The sequence below is a fragment of the Populus euphratica genome, unplaced genomic scaffold (assembly GCF_000495115.2).
Source record: "Populus euphratica unplaced genomic scaffold, PopEup_1.0 scaffold58.1, whole genome shotgun sequence".
NCBI lineage: Eukaryota > Viridiplantae > Streptophyta > Magnoliopsida > Malpighiales > Salicaceae > Populus > Populus euphratica.
Genome location: NW_011499864.1, coordinates 682,531 through 704,175, shown reverse-complemented (window position 1 = coordinate 704,175; position 21,645 = coordinate 682,531). Strand labels below are relative to the sequence as shown.

At 33.8% G+C, this 21,645-nt stretch overlaps 1 protein-coding gene and 1 long non-coding RNA gene across 3 annotated transcripts; both read right to left on the bottom strand.

Annotated features, from left to right (window-relative positions):
* Positions 1-802: 802 nt before the first annotated feature.
* Positions 803-11,887, bottom strand: CLASP (CLIP-associated protein). Of its 2 annotated transcripts, XM_011026234.1 has the most exons (21): positions 11,271-11,887; positions 10,305-10,460; positions 10,142-10,204; positions 9,969-10,037; positions 9,575-9,740; positions 8,617-8,778; positions 8,260-8,357; positions 8,037-8,111; positions 7,880-7,948; positions 7,716-7,801; positions 7,501-7,618; positions 6,110-6,208; positions 5,663-6,020; positions 3,667-5,462; positions 3,426-3,527; positions 2,319-2,423; positions 2,141-2,215; positions 1,995-2,063; positions 1,801-1,869; positions 1,528-1,629; positions 803-1,274 (listed from the first exon to the last, which is right to left on the bottom strand). In XM_011026234.1, the coding sequence occupies exons 1-21, from the start codon at positions 11,601-11,603 to the stop codon at positions 1,113-1,115; spliced, it is 4,332 nt and encodes a 1,443-aa protein (XP_011024536.1). In that variant the 5' UTR covers positions 11,604-11,887; the 3' UTR covers positions 803-1,112. The 2 variants fall into 2 exon arrangements, with proteins under 2 accessions (XP_011024536.1, XP_011024537.1); XM_011026235.1 differs by lacking the exons at positions 10,305-10,460; positions 11,271-11,887 and having other exon boundaries at positions 9,969-10,066.
* An 8,371-nt stretch (positions 11,888-20,258) lies between these two features.
* Positions 20,259-21,063, bottom strand: LOC105125674 (uncharacterized). Its single transcript, XR_842279.1, has 2 exons — positions 20,777-21,063; positions 20,259-20,509 (listed from the first exon to the last, which is right to left on the bottom strand). It is a non-coding gene; the product is annotated as an uncharacterized LOC105125674 (long non-coding RNA).
* Between the last annotated feature and the right edge of the window lie 582 nt (positions 21,064-21,645).

Below are 21,645 nucleotides of genomic sequence, written 5' to 3'. Positions count from 1 at the left end.
TTTTGGACTTGGGAGCTCTATTCCGACAGTCAAATGCATATTACATCTCGTCTCCTTTGTAGTGGAGGAAACACATTCTTGAAGAAGACTACTTGGGGACAGAATTGTTGGGCACACAAATCCTAGGGCGTCGTCACCTCTAAAGCCTAAAGAGCTGCTGAGTTTATGCTCGCTAAGCTTTTGCTCAGCTTCGTCCTTCATTTGATAACTGCTCGTTTCTCAAGCCTTTTTCAAACCTAATTATAAAACTCACAACAAGCAGCTGGAAATTTTAGTTTGGGAGGCTTAAAAAAATAAAACCACTAAAACTTAAAATTTTCTATTTTAGGTTGAAGGGTAAAAAAAAAAAAAAATAAAAATAAAACCACTAAAACTTAAAATTTTCTATTTTAGGTTGAAGGAAGGGTAAAAAAAAAAAAAAAAATCCTTACAGGGGTGGAGCCCTTGTCAGGCCCCCAAATTAACCCAATTTTTTTTTAAAAAAAAAAAAAACCTCAACAATTTTTTATCATGTTGTAACTGGATTAATCACATCACCGACAAGCCAGATTTTGTACAGGATTATACCAAGTCAACCGCCTCTATTTATAGTGAAACTAGCTCAAGCCAGATCCCACTTCGACCCACCAAGCTGGGCCAGTTTGACTAAACCAAGTTTCCAGGCTGGGCCGGTTTAATTAACCAGGTTTCCAGGTAGGGGACTGATTGTTCTTCCAGGCCGCCTTCAGTAAAGGTTCTTTTATTTTAAAAAGAGCTTAGTGTGGATATCTTTCCATTGCCATACTGAAGCACAAATCAACTCCCACAAGGGATAAAAAATTTCTTTCATATCACTAATACTCTTCTCAAAATAGTGATTACAAAATATTTGCAAAATAATACAATCAATTTTTGTTTCCCACTGAAGCACTCTCCCCTCCAAACCAAACAAACACGAGGGTTTACACGCACACAAAAGAAAAGGGAAATCAATATACCGAGGGATCAAAAAGAAAATGAGAACGGAAAAGCAGATAATCACTCTCACAACACATTCTCACAGATATACAAGATACACAACAATGAATCAACCAACACCACAAACCAACAATTCCTTCCTAGACGAAACCAAACTAATCATGGCTAGCATCTATTGCAGTACCTGTTCTTGCCTGTGATATCCGATTAGCATAAATGGTCACCAACCGCAGCTGTGTGCTGTTAAGCCCTTCCAAGTGCGGCAAAAATGCTTTTCCAAGCATGATATATATATCCACCAGACAGAAAACCACAGTCTGCAGCACCAAACACCAACACGTAATAGTGTGTTAAGAACTAGAAAACAAAAACAGATTCTTGGGAAGTAAAACACCCCTGAAAGAGTACGTCAAGGTGTCTGACAGGGCACTTGCTCATTGACATACAACGTCTTTGCCAATTAATTGTGATACGGTCATCATTTTGTTGTTTTATTCATATACCCGAGCCATCACATTTGTAAAGCGAGAAATATGAACTATCAAACAAGGACAAACAGTTCCCTATTACCTTGCGAACATCAGCACTCTGGTTTCCAAATGCTTCAAAAAGTGCGGGCAAAAATGATGGTAACTGGACCATCAGCTCCTCTTGCGAAAGACGACCCACAAGCTGAAGTGGAAAACAAAGTAAAAAACAACCAAACCTTTATTAACATAGCACAGAGTTTCCAGTTTGATACTTGAATGAAACCGTGTTAAGAGAATGAACAGGCAGTATGGAATGGCATAAAACATCAAAACTTAATCCTTCTCACTTTAGTCAATGGTTTAAGTGAAATACCTTAGTTAAACAGTTTATGCAGGTTACAAGAGTTTTCTCATCTTCAGTAACCAATAAAGGGACAATTACCTGTGAATCAGTTATTGCCAGCATCAGAATAATGCAAGTGTTACAGGAAACAAATCCATAAACTCTTATTTACGAAAAATTGACAATACTCAGAGTGGGAGACACAGAATATCACAACCACATACACTTAAGCATCTGAATGGGTCATACTGAGACAACGCAACAGTCAAGCAGTGCTCAGCTTCATTGGAAACCTGGATACGGAACAGAAACCAATGTGACATGAAAGCAAAGAAGAATAATCACAGCACATGTTTGGAAAGAGAATTACTTTTGGAACAATATCCTCTGTAACATGAAGCAGCTTCTCAATAGCAATCTCAATAGAATCTTCCATGGCATCTTTCTGGAAACATGGCAAAAAAAAAGAAAAGATTTTGCAATGATCACTCAATAAACAAAGGGAGCAGGAGCATTTCATTCAGAATCACATAAAGATGATGATGGACCTGATTTTTTAGCATTTCCACAATCAATGAAAGAGCAAGTTCTCTGATTGATGAATCAGAATCATCCACCACCTCCAGTACAGCCGTTAAAATTTGATTGAAGTACTGAAATTATAAATGAATCATCAACAATAAGCTAGAACTGATATAATGGCACAAAAGTGTCTACTCGCACAAACAAGACACTTTTTCAGAAGAACATGAAAAATAGATTGACCATAAAAGCACAAAATGATCAATGTACAAAAACTCAATCTGCAGAAGTAGTAAGAGAGTAAATTTTTATCGCTTATCATAATGTCAACCACCACAATGTTGCAGTGTCCCTTTTTATGATGGAAAAACACCGCAATCCTAATAAACATCAGATCATAGCTCTTAATTATAATTAATAGGATCCACACATTATGGTTTAAATGCGCTAGAAAGACTTGAACATCTGAAATCATTCCAGCTAAATTTGTCTAAACAAATATTACTACCAGAGTAAAGACACAAGGCACATCTACATTATGCCCCTCACACCCCTCAATTCAAGGCCAAATAAAGACAGATGCCAGGCTCTAAACCTGGACAGACTTCATCCCATTTGCAAAATTGCAGGCTGGATAGGGCAACCATCAGGCAAAATAGGCAGCGCCGTTGGCTATAATAACACAATCATTATCAGCTTTCATTTCCTTGATTTTTTATATAAAACATTAAACTGAAATTCATTTTCCCAAAATCTGAACCCGTCCAATTAATTGAGGTGTCCCTCCAACATTCAACAAGAGCTGTTCGCTATGAATAATGCTAAGGGAACTTAAATCTTTTTACAGAGATTTTCTTGCTAAATGACATGGTATTTACGATATAGGAAGGTATTTCTAATCATGGAATGCACAAATTCACATTTAATGGAAAAATTATAATAATGGATTGAGTGGTTAACAAAACAACAATTACAACATGCCATGTCATTTAGTAAAGAAGTTTGCAACAACAAAAAAATGAGTACCCCTAGCATTACTCTTCCACTACAGAAAAGTGTGTGTGTGTGTGTGTGTGTGTGTGTGTGAGAGAGAGAGAGAGAGAGAGAGAGAGAGGCACTGAAAATGAGCATACTTTGGACCAAACAGAGGGATCATTAGCCATAGAAGCTTCAATTAACTGCTGAAGTGCACCACGCTTACTTGAGGTAGGGCTTTCATCATTACCATTGCATATCTAGAAACAAAAGGGAGGTGAGTATTCATTGAGATGCTTTATCAATTATTTCTATTAAACTAATTATGTTACTATATATAAGCATTTTTAATGGAAAATTAATTATCAATAAGGAAATCGTCGATGTTAAATATCTCACCAGATGAAGAATTTGAGGAATGCTAGGACCAGTGTCGGCCAAAGAATTAATCTTCACAGCTGCAGGTTTATGATTATTAAGGTCCAACTCAGAAAGAACATTACTGTCATGCCCATAGCCTTCAGCAGCGCGCGGAGGTTCAGAACTCATCAATCCATTAATGTCCATACCTGGGGTCAACAGCCCTTCAAAGTTAAGGTCATTGTCCATGTTTTCCAGCCGGCCAGGTCGGGATCCCAAGTTCAGACCAGTGGAACCACCCACAAAATTCAAATCCCTTTTCTTTGAACTATAGACATCAGTATTAGAACTAGTCTCAAAATTCTGATACAAGTTCTCCTGAGTTTCATCAGGAGCTGCTTGGCCAACACTTCCTGATATCAGGGTTGATTCTTGGGTAGAACTCCACTTCCTGCCACCATCACTATCAACAGAACCACCAGAATACCTTCCAAAATAGTGACTCTTTTTTGATGCACCAATATATCCTTCTTCTGATGATGTTCCAACAACATCAGATGGGTCGTAAGAGGACTTAGATCGCTGTCGCTCTTTCTTGCTCTGCACAAAGTTCATTAGGTCTACTTCAATACGAGGAGTGTACTGTTTAAGGGCTCGTCGCAAGGAATTTTGTTCTTCAACCGATAAACTAAGAATGAAATTGAGGACAGCTATGGAATCAAAGTGTGAATAGACCGATATAATGCAAGTAATAGCAGCTTCCTTGAGCTTAGTATTTTTATCATGTACTAATGGTGTCAGCTTAGCAAGCCATAACTTCAAAATGCCAGTGTTTCCAGAGCCTTCAGAGTTCATTGCATGCTTGTTAAATGAACTGAGGGCAAACTCAATAACAGCCAATTTGGCTTTTGGCGACCTCTGCTCATCTAGTGAACGGAGCAATGCTGGTAAAAGAATATCAACCCCATAAGTTTTGCTGACAATTTCCAAAGTTGTGGAGCAAGGTTGCCTGACTAGCTCCTTGGGGTCAATTAATCGGGAGAAAACATGGGGTAAGATCCGTTCCATGTAACTCTCAAATGGCTTTCGGCAAGATGGAATAATATCTGCAAGTGTCGAGAGAGCTGCTTGTGCAACTTTATGATGCGGATCATCCAGGTGCTGGAAAAACAACTTCATTACCTTCTCAAAATTCTGAATTACTTCTTGAACACCTTTGGGGCCTTGCTGCAGCAAAGAATGGAGATAATTGAAAGCAGCAACCCTGGCATTCCAGTCAGAACTTGGACTAAGTCCCTCGCTCAATGCGTCGCTGAGAGATGCTGGACCTTCTACATAACTTGAAACCTCTCCAAGTGAGAGTTGACTATCATCAAAACTCTTCCGCCTGCCTGCAGACATTCGTCCAGCCACATGCTTTCTCAAAAGTGGTCTCTGGAAGTTGGGGATGTGACTGCCATGTGAATCCCTGTAGTTTAAATCTTTGTAAGGTGTGTCCATATACTGCCTGTCAACATGTGGGTTCGCAAATCGCCTAGGTTCCCTAATGTCATTGTCCTCTTCAACTGAACCTCTTTCAGAAATCCTCTTTGTTGAATATGATGAAAATGCTGGCAAAGACTCAGCTGCCATATTATTCCGATATGATAGCTTAGCAGAATCTTTGGAAGCTTGAATTTGGGTAATAATATCAGACAAGACCAAGCCACCATTGCGGTTACTGCCTTTACCAATTCCAGAAGCAGTTGATTCTGCTGTCAAAGAGTTTGTGAGATGATTAGAGGCTGGAACGGAAGCAGGGAATGGTGGATCACGAGATGATGGAGGGTCAACTCCTGCACTAGGGGCGATAAGAGAGAAATTTAGCCGTTCACAAAACAATGTGAAGCTACAGTCCTCAATCATTTTGAAAACAAATTGAGTATTCTTTTTTAGAATGATTTATTGTTGAATTAAAGAAAAGGCTGGTATACTGAAAATGACAGATAATTTATCAGATTGAGGAAGAAAATTGACAGGCAAAGTCATTTGATACCTAGATCCAAACTTGATGAACGGAGAGCTGAAGGATTTTGTTTGTCGGATAATTCCAAACCTCTAAGCATGCTTTCAATTGCAGTGACCTTCTGCTTACTAGCGTGCAACACACTTTCCAGACTACGTTCAGTGCCTTTACCAAGGGACTTTGCTTGTGAGAGCAGAAGACCAGAAGACAGAGATGTCCCAGAGGATAAACTTGAAGTTCTATCCATTGCAACAATAGCAGAAGTTCCATATCCAGGAACATGTGAAGCCACAGATGCCTGAGGGGTAAATGATGTTTGCGCACTTCTATCACGGATGGAAGGAGATGCATGTCTCCTGTGCAAGCCTCCATCCTCTTCGTTAACAATCTGTGCCAAAAAATAAAGAACACATAAGGAAAATATGATCTAAGCAGTGAAGTTATTAAGATAAATGCATTGGGTACACAAGAATATACCCGTTGAATAACAGGATCAAAGGACATAAATAAACGACGGGAACGCTCTGGCCAAGTTTTTGCAAACATTCTGTAGCACATCCTTGCAGTTGAGCGCACCTGCCAAGTTACATATATCAGGCACACTTCCAGAGCCTTCACAGACACATACTAAGAACTAATGGAAAATAAGGTGAGAAACAAAATAAGAAAAATAAGTGCAAACAACAGATGCATCATACAGAGGAACTGTATGGAAGAAACTTTCCTTATTTTATGACATATAACAACTCATCAAAGCTGATCATATAATAAACATAGAACACTCATCCACTTCAAATCATTTTTTTTATTGGGTGTTCGAGCCTTACAGAGAAAACCAATGATTGACAGAATAAAAGAAGAGTCAATAGACCAATAAAATATATCTCATGCTGAAATATATAATATCATGATGTAACAAAGGAGATTGGCTAGAAGGAAGACACAAATACAAAACAACTGACTTCATCTCAAGCCAAGATTCATGCTCTTGCAATCCAAAATTCCTTCCATGGCAGCATTAACAAATATTATTCTAGAATCAAGATACAGTTCTGATCATTATTCCACCTAGATGAAACTTTCTATGTTCTTCCTCACATTCATTGAGAGAAAAGATGCATTCATAGTTTCAGAAGTACTGCCAAGTATTACCCTAACAGAGAAATGCAGCAAAGATCTAGTATTTAAAGGAAGACAGGACCATACAAGTATCAGTAATATACAATAGATGCTCCATGAAAGAAGACAAGGAAAAATTAAGTAACTAGTGAATATGGAAGAAAAGATTAGGCCAAAGTAGGAAATCAGGGGAAAGTAAGTGCAGAACTTGGCAGCCCTGGGAAACCAAAAACAGAAAAGAACATATAAAATGGTTGCTTCACACTGTGCACCCTCAAAACTGTGATTAGTCCTCTCACACAAAATGCTCCACACCATACATGTCCATTTCTATGCTCTCCATTTGACAACTCCACCCGATGTAAGCTCCTCGATACAGCCACGGATGCTAAAAGTAAACGATTTGAATAATTCCTTCTCTTAGAGATGCTTGTTGTTAACTAATTGAAATTATATCCTACCAGACATATATCACCCTCAGCCATTTGTGGTTTGCACTTTACATCATTTTGAAACTAAACTTCCACCTCTCTGAAGTTAGATTAGGCCAGTATCCACACAGTCCCTTCAATATATTTTCCTTTTTACTCATTCACAAAAAAATAGTTGAGAAAAACTTCATCAGAACACAGTTTTTGCTTGTTGAAGCATGAAAGGCAAAGCAAAATCATAACGCAATAGCCTGACAAAACTGACAGACACGACAAGCATACATGCATGCACAACATCAAAGATCTGAACACACATACCTCGCTCATTGCATCTGCAACACAACATCTAATCAGATCTTCATAGAGATCAGCAGATCGCTGTATTTCAGGAGCATCGGGCCAATGTTCAAGTATCAATAGTGCATATTCACAACATCTGCAATCCAAAGAGAAACATAATAGTGACCAAAATCAATCACATCATAGACAAAAAATCAAATGCCAGACTTGGAGAACAAGTCGCATTGCCTTACCTTGCACGGAGTACTGCAGCGCGGTCATTCTTTGCACAATCAGCTATGCGAGGAAGCACCCGAGCAACTTTACAGTTACGCAACATCTGAGAAGCCAAAAATGAAACGGTGAGGGAGAAGCATTTAAAAGAAATTTTTTGCACATAATAATAAAAATCCATTACCGTTTTTATGCAGTTATCTGCAGATTCTGCAATTACAAGTACAGTAATCACAACGAGCTTGAAAAGGGCCTGATTATCATAGCACAGAATTAACAGAACTCTTTGAGCATATTAGATTTGCAACAATCAGTGAAAAAAAAAAATGAAAGTAACTTACAGGAATGAACATCTCGGCACATGCCTCAAAATCTCCCAACAGATCCTTCGATAAAAAGCATAATAGATGGCAAGCCTTGAAAACACAAACAAACACACACACACACACACTCTTAGCAACTATAAACCTTGAACTGGTGGATGAGGAGCTAGTCCCTAAAGGAAGAGACCAAAAGAAGAAATCTATAAACCACCATCTACAGCAGAAGAAAATGTTGGCTGACCTGCTTCACGACGCTAGACCTTCGATCAGATAACTGTGTGTTTAGAGGGCCAACAAATTGCTTCAGAAGCCCCCGAAAACATGGGTAATCAGTAGCACCTGATATGAAGAAGTCATTAGCATTCCTTTCTTGAGGAAATTATAAATAAATAAAAAAACCCTCAGTCTGTGTACTTTAGCATCCCCGAATGATCAGCAGAAGGGATTTTCCAACAATTTCAATCATTCAATTGCACATTCTACTAATTATAAGAAATAAGAAGATTTAACAGAATATCATAGATCACGCTAACAATAATCTGATGACATCATACTTTGGCAGGGAAAGACGGATACAAGGAGAAAAAAGAAGGGCTACCTCCCAAAACAAGGCCTTCAACTCTCTGCATGGCAGCTATGCGGATAGACCAATCCTTTTCTGGAACAAGGGTAGCCGCAATCTTATCAAATTCCCTAATTAGCTCCTTTTCTGAGTAAACTTTAATTGGCTCTATGGGTTTCTCCGTGACATCACTCTCTGCTGCATAATGTGAAATAGCAACCACAGTGAAAAACAATAATTCATGCTATAACAGTCTTCCTTACTTCGCCAAACAAGAAGACTAGCTACAGTGTAGCTTGTATCAATATATACACAAATTTTTGTAACATCAAGACTTGAATTAAAGAAATTTTTTAATACCACAAAATATTGAAAAAAAATTAAAGATTTTATTTGATGCAATTATAGCAGATTCTAAGAATAAGAAATTAGAAAAAAAAAATCTACAGGAATAAAAAAGAAATAAGTAAACAAATTCCTTAATGGCCATACAAAGTAATCGACCATCTGCAACAACATGAGGATGAAAATGAAGGGATCGTGGCAGAGGATCATTGGATTCATTCATAAAAAATAAATGAATAAAAATCTTCATCCTAATGCTTATAATAATTCCTTAACTAAAGATACAACTAATTTTGATCAAACAGGTGAAGTGGCTTTGATACAATTGTTGAGAAGACTTTTGTCGAGTTATAATAAAAGGCTCCATGCACACACAAAGGTGCAAAATAGCCATTTGGAAGCTGTTTCAAGCAAATTTAAGTTTCCAACTTATTCTAAGTAGAGGAGGGGATGAACATTAATTCTGCACTCAATGTTCCAAATTGATGTGCTCCCTAGGGATGTTAAATTTATTAATTTACCATGATTGGAGAAAGAAAAAAACAGAAAATCAAGGACAGCAAGTATTAAATAACGCATAATCAAACGGACCATAATAATGTCTAGGATATCTTAACATCCACAGTATTTTAGATAAAAGAATGCTAACCTCCAAAAAGAGATATCTCCCTCGTGGAACTTTTGGCTTTTGGACTGCTTTTCTTGGGATGAAGGCTTGTGGGCTTCATCTCAACAGGAGCAAAGTTACCAGCAAGTCCATCTGAAGGGCGTACTTGTGGTTCAATCCTCTCTAGTCGGGCATTGATATCTTTCATCTGCAGTGATGTATTATACTACCATGTTAAAAATAAAGCTATAGCTTCCTTTCTTTGGCAGGCAGTGGTAAGACATTCATTAATCAGAGAATAATTTCAATGAGTACTACATTACATCTAGATATGGGGGACATGAGCACTAATGACCAAACTAGCCTACATTTGAAGATCCTAGCACCTAATAATATAGAAGAGGGAACTGCATATTGGTATTTGCTAAATCTTCACCATGGAATTAGGAAGATGATGGCGATGAAGCTCGTCACGGAATTGGGGCCCGGCCTGTGAGTACATCTCCTGAAAGATGAATAGTCGGATTAATGCGACTGAAAAGCAATGAAAAATAGTTAAGCTCGCAGAAACAATAACATGCGAACAACAATGCAACAACTTCCACTGACCTCAATGCATAATATAGCTGCTTCCCTAACACCAGGATTCGGGTCATTCAACATCTGCAAAATCTGGTTGAAGAAATTTTTCAATAATTAACTTATCTCCACCCAAAGAACTATTTATGCAAACGGTGTAAGTTTGGAAAATCAGAAATGTTTTGGATCATACAGGAGGTAGAATAGCCCGCTGAAGAGGAAGCTCAGTAGATGCAAAAAGACTAATAGCAGATGTTACTGTTCGAGCAAACTCTTCCCGAACTCTCCAGCTTCTGTGTGTCCAGGCAAATGAGCCAGCTCTCTCAACAATGATTGTAGGCGAAGAAACCTGAATCACAAACACATATTGATATAACCCCATATTTAATATTTGTCCATTTTCTTTGCACAAGTCATTGACTCCTAATGGAATTAGAGGCAAGAAAAAAATACAACTAATTCCACCCAAACATATACTCAATGAACACAAATCAAATACATTGCCACTACCCCGTGTCTAAATTATAAAGATTTCACAAGTCCTGTACTATTGTCCCTGCTGAGCTACAAAATTCAAGCAACCATCTACAACTACAACTGAGTGTTTGTGTTCTTTCACTAAAATAAACAATTTATATGTGGGCCATTATCAAGATAAGTTACGCACAAAGAAACTTGGTCTAATTTTTAGAGAGATTCGAGCCGCTCTACAAGGACAAGATGAAAAGGTATCTCTACTACAAAGAGAATGAACCGGTGCTTTTAGATCCCAAATGATTCATATTCTTCCAATGTCAACCTAAATTAATGCATGGTATTATGCTATTACGATTTCAACCCAAGGATAAAACAGTAATTCAATTGAGATCAATGAAAGAGAGTATTCAATTGTAATGACTTTTGATTCAAATTATTTAATTCTACTCAGAACAAATTCAGTAAATCTTTCTTTCAAAGTGAACGATTAATTAAAAATAACAAAAATTAACTAACAGTTTACTGTTAAAAAAACATAATTAATTCTCTTAATTAGATAAAAAGCATCAAATTAATTACAGTTTAAACTTTTAACTAAATAAATAAAATCCAACCATTTGTGTTTGTGTGCGTGTATAAAAACATTTCAAATTTGAAAAAAAAAGTGAAAAGTAAGAAAAACCTCCATGAGAGTGAGCAAGAGGCGTCGAGCGGCGTCACGAACGGGCTGTTTACCGTCACCTAGGCGTTCAACAACAGCAGGAACAAGCGCATTGAAATGCAACTTAAAGTAGTCACCAGACAAAACGGCAGCAGAAGCCAACGCCTGTAAAGCACCTTGAGAAACCTTGAAATTGTTGTCTTTCAAAAGATCCAAGCAGCAATCGACAAGCGACGTCGTTTCGGACGAACTCAAACTCTTTCTAGAAGCTTCAAGAAGTTGGTGTAGCCTCTCGACTCCTGCCATCCTCTCCTTCGTGTCCTTCGCCCGCGCCAGTTCCAGCGCCTCCTCCATTTTGAAGTCTCTCGATTGTCGGATCTGGTGCGGTTCGCTCAGATCTGACGACGAATTAACTGAATTTAACTTAATTTACTTAATTAATGAGGATTAAACAAGATTAGCGAAGAGGCTGTGTTGGTGACAGCGAAGTGAAGAGAGGAAGATTTAGCGAAGGAGAAAGTAGTGATTTAGAGAGTAGAGTATAGTGGCTCCGCTGCTTTGACAGGCGGAGTAGGAGGAGATAGTGCGACGCTTTTTTTCTTTTCTTTTCTATTTTCTCCCTGTCTCTCTCTCTCTAACTATAAAATGGGGGGTTGGAGTGGTTGCGGTTTTGCCACCATTTTTGTGGTTAATTTACGGAATGTGCCACTGTGGGTTGGAGGAGTGGTTAGGGTGTGTTTGGCGATGCATTAGCCATGTTAAAATTTAAAAAAAAAATTCCGAATTTTTTAAATACTTTTTATCAATTTAAAATGTTAGTATATAAAAATAAATTTTAAAATATATATTATTTTAATATATTTTTAAATAAAATTTATTTTTTAAAATTATTATTATTACAATATCAAACACTACTTTAATTCAAAAAAACTACATAAAATTGATCCAAATAATATTTTTAAATAAAAATTATTTTTAAAAATTATTATTATTACAATGTCAAACACTACTTTAATTCAAAAAACTACATAAAATTGATCCAAATAGAATATTTATAAGTTATTGGAAGTGACCAATATATTCATGGGCTTGATTGTTTGTTGTAAACAAGATAGATAAATCTATTGTTTATGGATTTTGGTATCGTTAAACTTCATCTAATTTGGTAAGTTAACTATGATCTTCAACATGAAATTCAAGTATTGTTTAAAAATATTTTTTTAAGTGGTTTTTATAAAATACTAATTATTTTTTAAAATTTTTAGTGTTATAAAAAATGAGTTAAAAAAATTTTAATATTCAATTACGTCATGAAAAATGAATTGAAAAATAATTTATTAATATTTTAAATTTTTAAAAAAATTTATTAAAACAATAAGGATAAAATCTTACATATAAAAAAAATAGAGTATGAAATTATATATATATATAATTTAATAAATTATTTTAAATAAAATTAATAATAATTAAAATAATGAAGATTAAATCAAACATATTTCAAAGATAAAAAGGGATGAAATTTTAAAAAATATAATTTTATAAATTATTTCAAACAATAATAGATGACAATAAAAAGAATAGGAACAATATATGATAGATAAAAATTTCTAATTAAAAAAACAATAAGAAAAAAGCAAATAATAATAAATAAAATAAGGATCAAATTTGATATAAAAATCAAATTTTAAATGATGAAATTAAAAAAAAATCAAAATAAAATATAGAGCAATCAAAAAACTGTGAACCAGATTTGATATAATCAATAGATAACAATATATTTTTGAGTTTTTCATAATTTTTAAAAAATATTTTCTCTTGAAAATAAAAAATATATATTTTTCTAGAACATAAAATTAATTTTTCTAATAATAAAAAAAACATAAAAATATTTAAAAAATAATTTTTAAATGAAACAAACAAGATTTTATGTCGAGTTACTTGCAAATTGATCCGATGAAACTTGTCAACTAGTCAAAACTCAAGTAAAACCTGATGTAACTCTTAAAAAGTTAAAACAGTATTATTTCAACTTATTAAATAAACAAATTAAAACATTATTATTTTTTTATTAATAAAATTAATTTACCTGTCCGGAAACTTGATACTTGGGTTTTATAGCACTGGTTTCATTTAGAGAAATGATACAGGAAACGAGAGCATAAAAAATATACAGTTTTGTTATAAAAAATTATTCAGGATATAGAATGTGAATCTTGTCATGTAATGTCTAATAAAAAGTGAAATATAATTTTTAAAAAATAAGAAAACAATCACAAGTTGTTATATCATCTAGTCAAACAAATCTAGTAAAATTAAATGTCTCTCTAACATTTTTTAAGATCAATTTGTATATTAACTAAAATTATTATTATTTTTGCAATCTTAAAAACACATCTTATATCAGTTTTATATATTTTAAAATATGATTTATTTATTTTAGATATTAATTTCAATATTAGAATTCAAAAATCCAAGACATATTGATGGGTAAGTAGTTTTCTTATACTACCCTTTAAGTTAAACTAAGACCATGACTTTAATTTGCCTCCAAGGAATAAGGACGTGATAAAACTTTCATAACTCCCGTTCCTTTTGTTTTTGTTTTTTTCACTTTAAGGTTTTTGTTTTGTTTTTTGTTTTTGTTTTTTTCATTTTAAGATAAGGACGTGATAAAACTTTCATAACTCCCATTCCCTTGAAAGCTACAATACATAGGCATTAAACCCTTTTGTTTTTGTTTTGTTTTTTGTTTTTGTTTTTTTCATTTTAAGATTCATAATATTTTTATTTTTTTCTTTTTATTGGAATATATTTTTAAGAAATTGTTTTGATGGTTAAAAAAGTTTACTCTCTATTTTAGTTTTTAATTCAAATCTCAGAACTAACATTTAAAACATCAAAAATTCATTTAAATATACCAAATAGATAAGAATTTTTTTTAAAAAAATATATAAAATTCATTTAAATATATCGTATCGGTAAGAAAAAATGTTTTTTTAAAATCATTCGAAGAAAATTTTTAGTTTCTGTTGATATACAAAGAAATCCGACAATAAAAACTTTGCTGGAATATACACATTGCTAATAGTGTGCCAAATCACATGCCTTATGTTACCTAAATTAATAAACGATCCGATATTATTTTTTCACGAACAGAGTTTATGGTCGCTAATGACCTCTACGAATTTACTCGATCAAGAATGAAAGAACACCCGGCTAGCATGCCTCTTCTTTACTAGCCGATGGTCTGAATAAGTTTTGCCCGGGCGGGCGCATGTTACCTTATGTTTTTTTTTTGTTTCCCCGGTGGCGTGGGGTCATCAAGGTGTTTAACTAATGCTACTTGCACAGTGTCAAAATCTTGCCCAATGAGTCGGCTAGTGGCCGGAATTGGGTCAAGTTTGAAACAATAAAAAAAATATAAAAATTTAGATAATTTGGTTAAAAAACCTGGCTGATGTAATAATAACTATATAAAAACTTAGTTGTAATTTATTAATAATTTATTTTTTTGATAAAAAACATTATTTTTTTAATGAAAACAGTTGAAGTCGATCTAGGATGAGTTGATAACCCGGTCAAGACTGTAACTCGGGTCTTGAATTAAATGAATGGCTGAACCAAGTTTAAAAACACATGATTGCATAAGATGATTATGTGGGACTACAACAATATTTTTTTTTTGTAATGATAAGGAATTATAGCTAAGAAATTGTTTGCTCACGGGTCAATTAATCAATCATACCACGTTAGTTAAATTAAAAGAGTTTTGTGGGGAGATAAGCTTTGAAAAGGGGATCATTGATGCAAACACAAACAAATATAAAGCTAACTTCATGACAAAGCCAAGCCACCAACCCTCTCCTAGACATAGCTTCAGAGAAAGCATGTAAAAAGCAAAAGGGAGGTGTCCACTTCGGCCTTTTATATTAATTACCATTTCACCTAGGTTTGCTAAACTAATTGGAATTAATTTAAATTTAAAGGGTTTCAGGCCTCACCTTTACAGGTTGGCCCCAAAGGGTTTTCGCTGTGTGGATCAAGAATGTTCCTTAGCTTATGGTAAATTGCTTGATTGTTTTCGCTCAGAAGAGTACGTGAGCATCATTTGCGGTTCACCCACGTTTAAATAACATTCTTCTTAGCCTAGCTACAGTAGACTTTGCCCTCTTTAGCATTGCATTCCAAACGGGATTAGTTGAAATTTAAAAAACATATATTTAAAATTAATTTTTTTAATAATTTTAATAGGCTGACATAAAAAAATAACTTTTTAAAATTAAAAAACGTATTATTTTAATTTATTAAAAAAATATTTTAAAAAACAATTATAACTACACTCTCAAATAACCTTTTAACTCAATTTGACAAGTAAATATTTATATTTGGATGAATGAAAAAACTTGTTTTTTTTTTAACTCGTTTAAATAACATTCTTCTTAGCCTAGCTGCACTAGACTTTGCCCTCTTTAGCATTGATTCCCAACGGGATTAGTTGAAATTTAAAAAAAATATTCAAAATTATTTTTTTAATAATTTTGATATTCTAACATAAAAAAATAACTTTTTAAAATTAAAAAACATTATTTTAATTTATTAAAAAAAATATTTTAAAGAACAATTATAACTACATTCTCAAATAACCTTTTAGCTCAATTTGACAAGTAAATATTTATATCTGGATGAATGAAAAAACTTATTTTTTTAACCAAATCAATGTTGATTTATATTTTTTAAGCAAAAACTTAGAATAATTGAGTTAAATCATTCAACTTAAAACTCTTAAAAAAAGAAGGTGGGGGTGCCTTTTATCATCTTTTAAATCCTTGACAGATGGGGCAGGCTTAATATAATATCAAATAGTTAATGTTCGTATGAGTTATACGAGATTAAATATCTAATTAAGTCATCATAATTTTATTAGACAGTTCTTTAAAAAATAAAATAAATGACACATGAGTTTGCATGAGCTGTAAATCCCGGAAAGAATGAATTGAGCTAATTGCTCTTATAACTTCCTTCTGTGCCAGTTTTGGCAGCCCTACTGACTCTATGTTTTTTTAGTAATAAAAATGAATAGATCCATAAATTATTCCATACTTTATGATAGGAAATGTTATGTCCAAATCAAACCTATCTTTTATCTACAAAGATCTCAGTATATCTATATTAATATTTATAACGTTTTTAAAAATCTTATATCTATTTTTTTTTATTATATATCAACGTATTTAACTTATTTATTATTTTTTTTATTTACGTTATGTCCAAATCAAACCTATCTTTTATCTACAAAGATCTCAGTATATCTATATTAATATTTATAACGTTTTTAAAAATCTTATATCTATTTATTAAATTTTTTTTTTTATATATATCAAAGCCCAGTGAGCAAGTAAGGCACCGCAGGGATGACAGGCATGCATGGTGAGATTCGAACTGAGGTACAGAGGAAGGGGACAAGCCCCTCCCACCACTAGGCATAACCTCACTTACCGTATCTAACTTATTTTAAACACCCATGATGAAGCATGATTATACTGTAACTGAACCCATTAATATGATAACCCATTTACTTATTTTACACTCTATTTTTAGACTTTGATCCTATAAATTTTAAAAATAAATTAAAAAATAAATTAAAAAAACTATTAATGATAAAATTGATGGTAATATCCTAGAATTGACGGAGCTTTTATAAACATAAAAATTCACCCATGTAAAATGAATGATCAAGACAATACTAAAGATAAATTCTTTTAATGATCAAATAAGCTTTTAATAGCTATCAATATTAATAACTTCAATGTTCGAATCTAAAACCACAAGAGAAGTATGTCAAAAACAAGTTCTTTATTATCAGAGTGAGTGTTTAAGACCATTAATTTAAGATGGAGTTTTTTGAATAAAATTCTAGTTAATGCAAAATCCGTGATGAAAAAGAATTTATGTTTTAATCAAACAAAGCATGGCAGTGACCTCTGCCTGATTTGTTCAAAGTATATGCAACTGTGGCTCCTAGAGGAGAAGGAGGAGGGGATTCAGCTCACAGGCTCCATCAAGCTCGATTGATGGCCCGGTGGCCGTCGACCAGGCATGATTATGGACTGGAAAAGACTTCTTCCAAGTTTTTGAAGGGTTCAAGTTAACATTCACGTCCAGTATACATAGCCTTCTGTACTGATGTTCTAATATGAATTGCAGAGTTTGAGGGAGTATCTTCTTTTTTAACAACAGATCACAAATAAATGGTTCTCGTCTTCCTCCTGATCTCCAGTGTTTAGGGAAGTGGATTTATGAACCTGCTACTGCATACATAAGCCAAACCATGTAAACTGGCCAGCAAACTACCTGAAAATTGAAATACAAACGAAATACTGTCATAAAAAGCTTGCTCCTTGAGGTTTTTTTTATCTACATATAATGTGTTTTAAACCGTGTTTTTCTCTTACCATAATATGAAAAGTGCTTGTCAATCAAAACATCCTAGTTTCACATGGATCCCACTTGCTTGGTGGGGTTTTTTTTATCTGCATGGCTTGTAACGCGTTTGAAACCATGTTTTTCTCTAATTATAATTTTAGAAGTGTTTGTTAATTAAAACATCATAGTTTTATATTAATTTATAGTATTTTTTTTTTAAATTTGTTTTTTAAAATCACAACTCCAGGCATTATCAGAACCCTAAACACACATGGAATTTGAAATCTCGACGGAAGGTTATACAAGAAACTGTGTTGCAACTGCTCGAATTTTAACATTTTATAGAAGAGGGAGCAGTGATCGGTGAGTATAATTAGAAAAAAGAAAGATTGTCACTGCAATAATAAAAAGCTCTAGAGGGAGCAGTGATCGGTGAGTATAATTAAAAAAAAAAAAAAAAAGATTGTCACTGCAATAATAAAATGCTCCGAAAATAAAAGGTAGTGTTTCTGTACAAAGATCAATAAAGAAAAGGAGGGAGAAGCCAGCGCGTGCGTGCGTGCGTGCTTGTGGGTCGATTCACTTGAGTTTGGCAGGAAAAAACATCACAGGGTACAAACAACACTGAAAACCATGCTTGCACTAAATGAAAACGAAATGGTACATATCAAGATTTGTTACAATGCATCTTTGCATTCTGAAGCATGAACGAGTAAAATAATCGTTTAACCAAATTAAAAAAAATAAAAAAATAAAATTAACTCAAGATATAAAACCAAAATATTTAATAAGAGATTTTTTTTTAAATTCAACTTGGTTTAATTTTAATTTTTAAAAATAAAATAAAACTAAAATTAATTTAATTTTTTAATATAAAATAAAAAAAATTTATCCACATTGCACCCAAGTCTAATTTGGTTTTTTAAAATAAAAAAATAAATCAAACTATTTGTCTTCAACTGTTTGTCAAGTCAAGTTAATTCAGTTTAAATACAAAGAAAATTTTAATTTTAAATTTAAGAAATAAAAAAAAAGTTATGAAACTAAATCAAATTAATTTTTTTAAAAAATTAAAAATTAAAAAAGCTCATCACTAAAAAAAGTTCAACCGAAAAGAATTCATGAGATAATTTGGTTTTATAAAAAGAAGAACGAACTAAACTAAAACCAATCATAGGAGTTAAACTGATTATTGAATCATTTCAGTTCAAATATTAAAAAAGAAAAATGATTTGGTTGGAATATTTTGATCTAATCCGAACATAACCAGCAGATGCTCAGCCTTCTTTGCATCTAACTTTCAAGAAAAATGCCCGACCAGCTACCAGCTGGGAACAGGTCATGTGATCTACAGCATGGCCAGATGAAACATCAACATTAAACAATTTGAATGCCACAGGCGACACTCTTCAACCTTTAACGGAGGGCAGCCCACATGATACACTGACCCTTTACCATTAAAATGGAATTAACTTTTGCTTCCATTTCTGGCAATGAAATGATTGAGATCAGCCGTCTGGTACAATGCTTGAAACACCATCCAATTCCATGATTTAGAGCTCTGTGCAAACCTTTTCAGATCGATGGCGAGGAGAGACACAGATTAGCAGCAACATGGATTTGCCCGGGACATTTTCAACCTTCAAGCCTGGCCACGGTGTGCTGCAAACCAACTGGATAATCTATAAAATTGACTTGAAAAATAACCCAGCAGCTGTTTATATAGTAGTAAAGAACCAGCAGAGCTTATGTAGAAGGAACTAAGAAAAATAGGGAAAACATGAAAATAACACTGAATGATGAAAAATGAAAAATCAGCATCCATCTTTCGAATCTAACCTCAGGGCCTCCTTCCCAACCTCGTTTAGTTACAGATAACCAAACTTCTATAAATTTGCAACCGTAAAATTCCCTAGAAAAATTTAAGCATATCAACGTGTTCAAATCTCTTCTTGGATGTTTCTTCATTTATCTAATCCGTAAACGCATTTATAAAACATTACACGTCAATAACAAATAAGAATTTAAAGATTTTTTTGGTAGCTTTAAATTTAAATATAAGAGTAAGAAAGATTTTTTTTGGGTAGTATCTGTCATAACCAAAATTTTATCTTTTTTTTATTTATTTATTAAAAAATTTTTGATAAAAAAATGATGAAAAAAAGTAAATAAAGAATGAATTAAAATTTAAGTTAATGACAACCTGATTGGAAAGTTTAAATATTTAATTAGACTCTTGATTAGTTTTGTTAATTAAATCAAAGGTTTAATTGAAGAATTAATAAATTTTGAAACTTAATTAAGCTTGGGATTAAGTTAATTAATCAAATTAAAAAAAATTGAGGAATTAACGAGTTTGAGGACTTAATTAAACTTTGATTTAATTAATTAAAAGAATCAAGGGTTTAATTGAAGAAATACCAAAGTTTGGAGGTTATTCATATAAAATTGTTGGAAAATTAAAGTTTAAGGACTAAATTGAATAGTTTAGAAATTCAGAACTGTTGTGTAAACAACGTATCAATTTAGGGATCTAATTGAAATTAACCGGGCAAACAATTTAGGGATCTAATTGAAATTAACCGGGAAAAAATTAAAAGAACTTTTAATTGATTAGGGGTCCAATTGCAGAATTTCCAAAGCCCAGGGGTCAAATTGAAAACTCCCGTTTCCAGCCAAAACGCCGCCGTTGCCATGTCTTCTCCATCCCGAGCCAGCAGGGGAGCCGATAATCTGCAACAAACCCGATCTTGGATGACATCTATTGCCAATAATCTCGTTCAGGGATTCCATAACATAGTCCTGCAAAGACAGGACCGGTTGCGGGGCCAATTTCTCTATAAAAGGGAGAAGAAAACCCGGCGTGAGGAAAAGGAGGAGGAGACCCGAAAAAACAAGAAAATCAATCCAGAAAGAGAGCAATTCATAGCACCCAACAGCAACAAAAAACCCAGAAAAACAAAGCAAGCAATCTAAGAAAAGAGAGCAAACAAAACACAACCCAAAGACAAATATACAGAACAAGAACAAAGAAAAAATCCGAAAGAAACAGAGCAAGAACAGAGGTAGGACTGGAGTCAAAACAAAAGCAAAAAAAAACTAACCCGAAGGAAGAATTACAAGAGAAGAAAACAGAGAATAACCAGAGGCAGCAACAAGAGGCAAGAAAACCGAAAGATAGCAGAAAAGAGGAAGAACTCAGAATCAAAACCACTCGTGGAGAACTGGTATCATCATCATCTTCGTTCCTTCATCTCCGAACGAGGCAACCAGAAGCAGAGAGGAGCGCCTTCATTGACCTTCGACCCAAGACAGCATCATCCCAGCAACTCAGGTGGGTCTTCTTCCGCGTTCTTTATTTGGCATTTACACTGTGCAAGTGAATGTTAATTCACTTGCACAGTGTAGCAACATGCGTGCGTTAGAGCACGCGTGTCGCTACGCTTCGCCAGGCCACTGGCCAGGCCGGGCTGGGCTTAGCCCAGCCCATCTGGGAGGGCTGGGTCTAGTCCAGCCCATGCGGGCTGAGCTGGGTCCAGCCCAGAAAATAGGGGCTGAGCCCAGCCCAAGAAAATAGAAAAAATAAAAAAAATAAAAAATAAAAAAGATTCTGAATGTGTAAATAAAAAACAAAAAAATATTTTTTTTGTTTTTATTTATTAAAGCTAGAATCAGAATAAAGATTCAAATTTATTTCATTTTTTGCAAAAAATAAAAGTAGGTAAAAAATAAAAATAAAATAAAATAAAATAAAATTATAAGTTTATTCACTAACGCCAGAGTCAGGAATAAAGGTAATAATTTATTTTATTTTATTGTATTTCTCTTTTACTTAGTTACATAAAAATATATATGCATAAAAAAATTTTATTTGATCTTTTTATTCACTGACGCCAGAGTCGGGAATATAAAAGATACTGATTTAAAAATATTTTATTTTTACTTTTTTATAAAAAATAATAAACTGATTTTA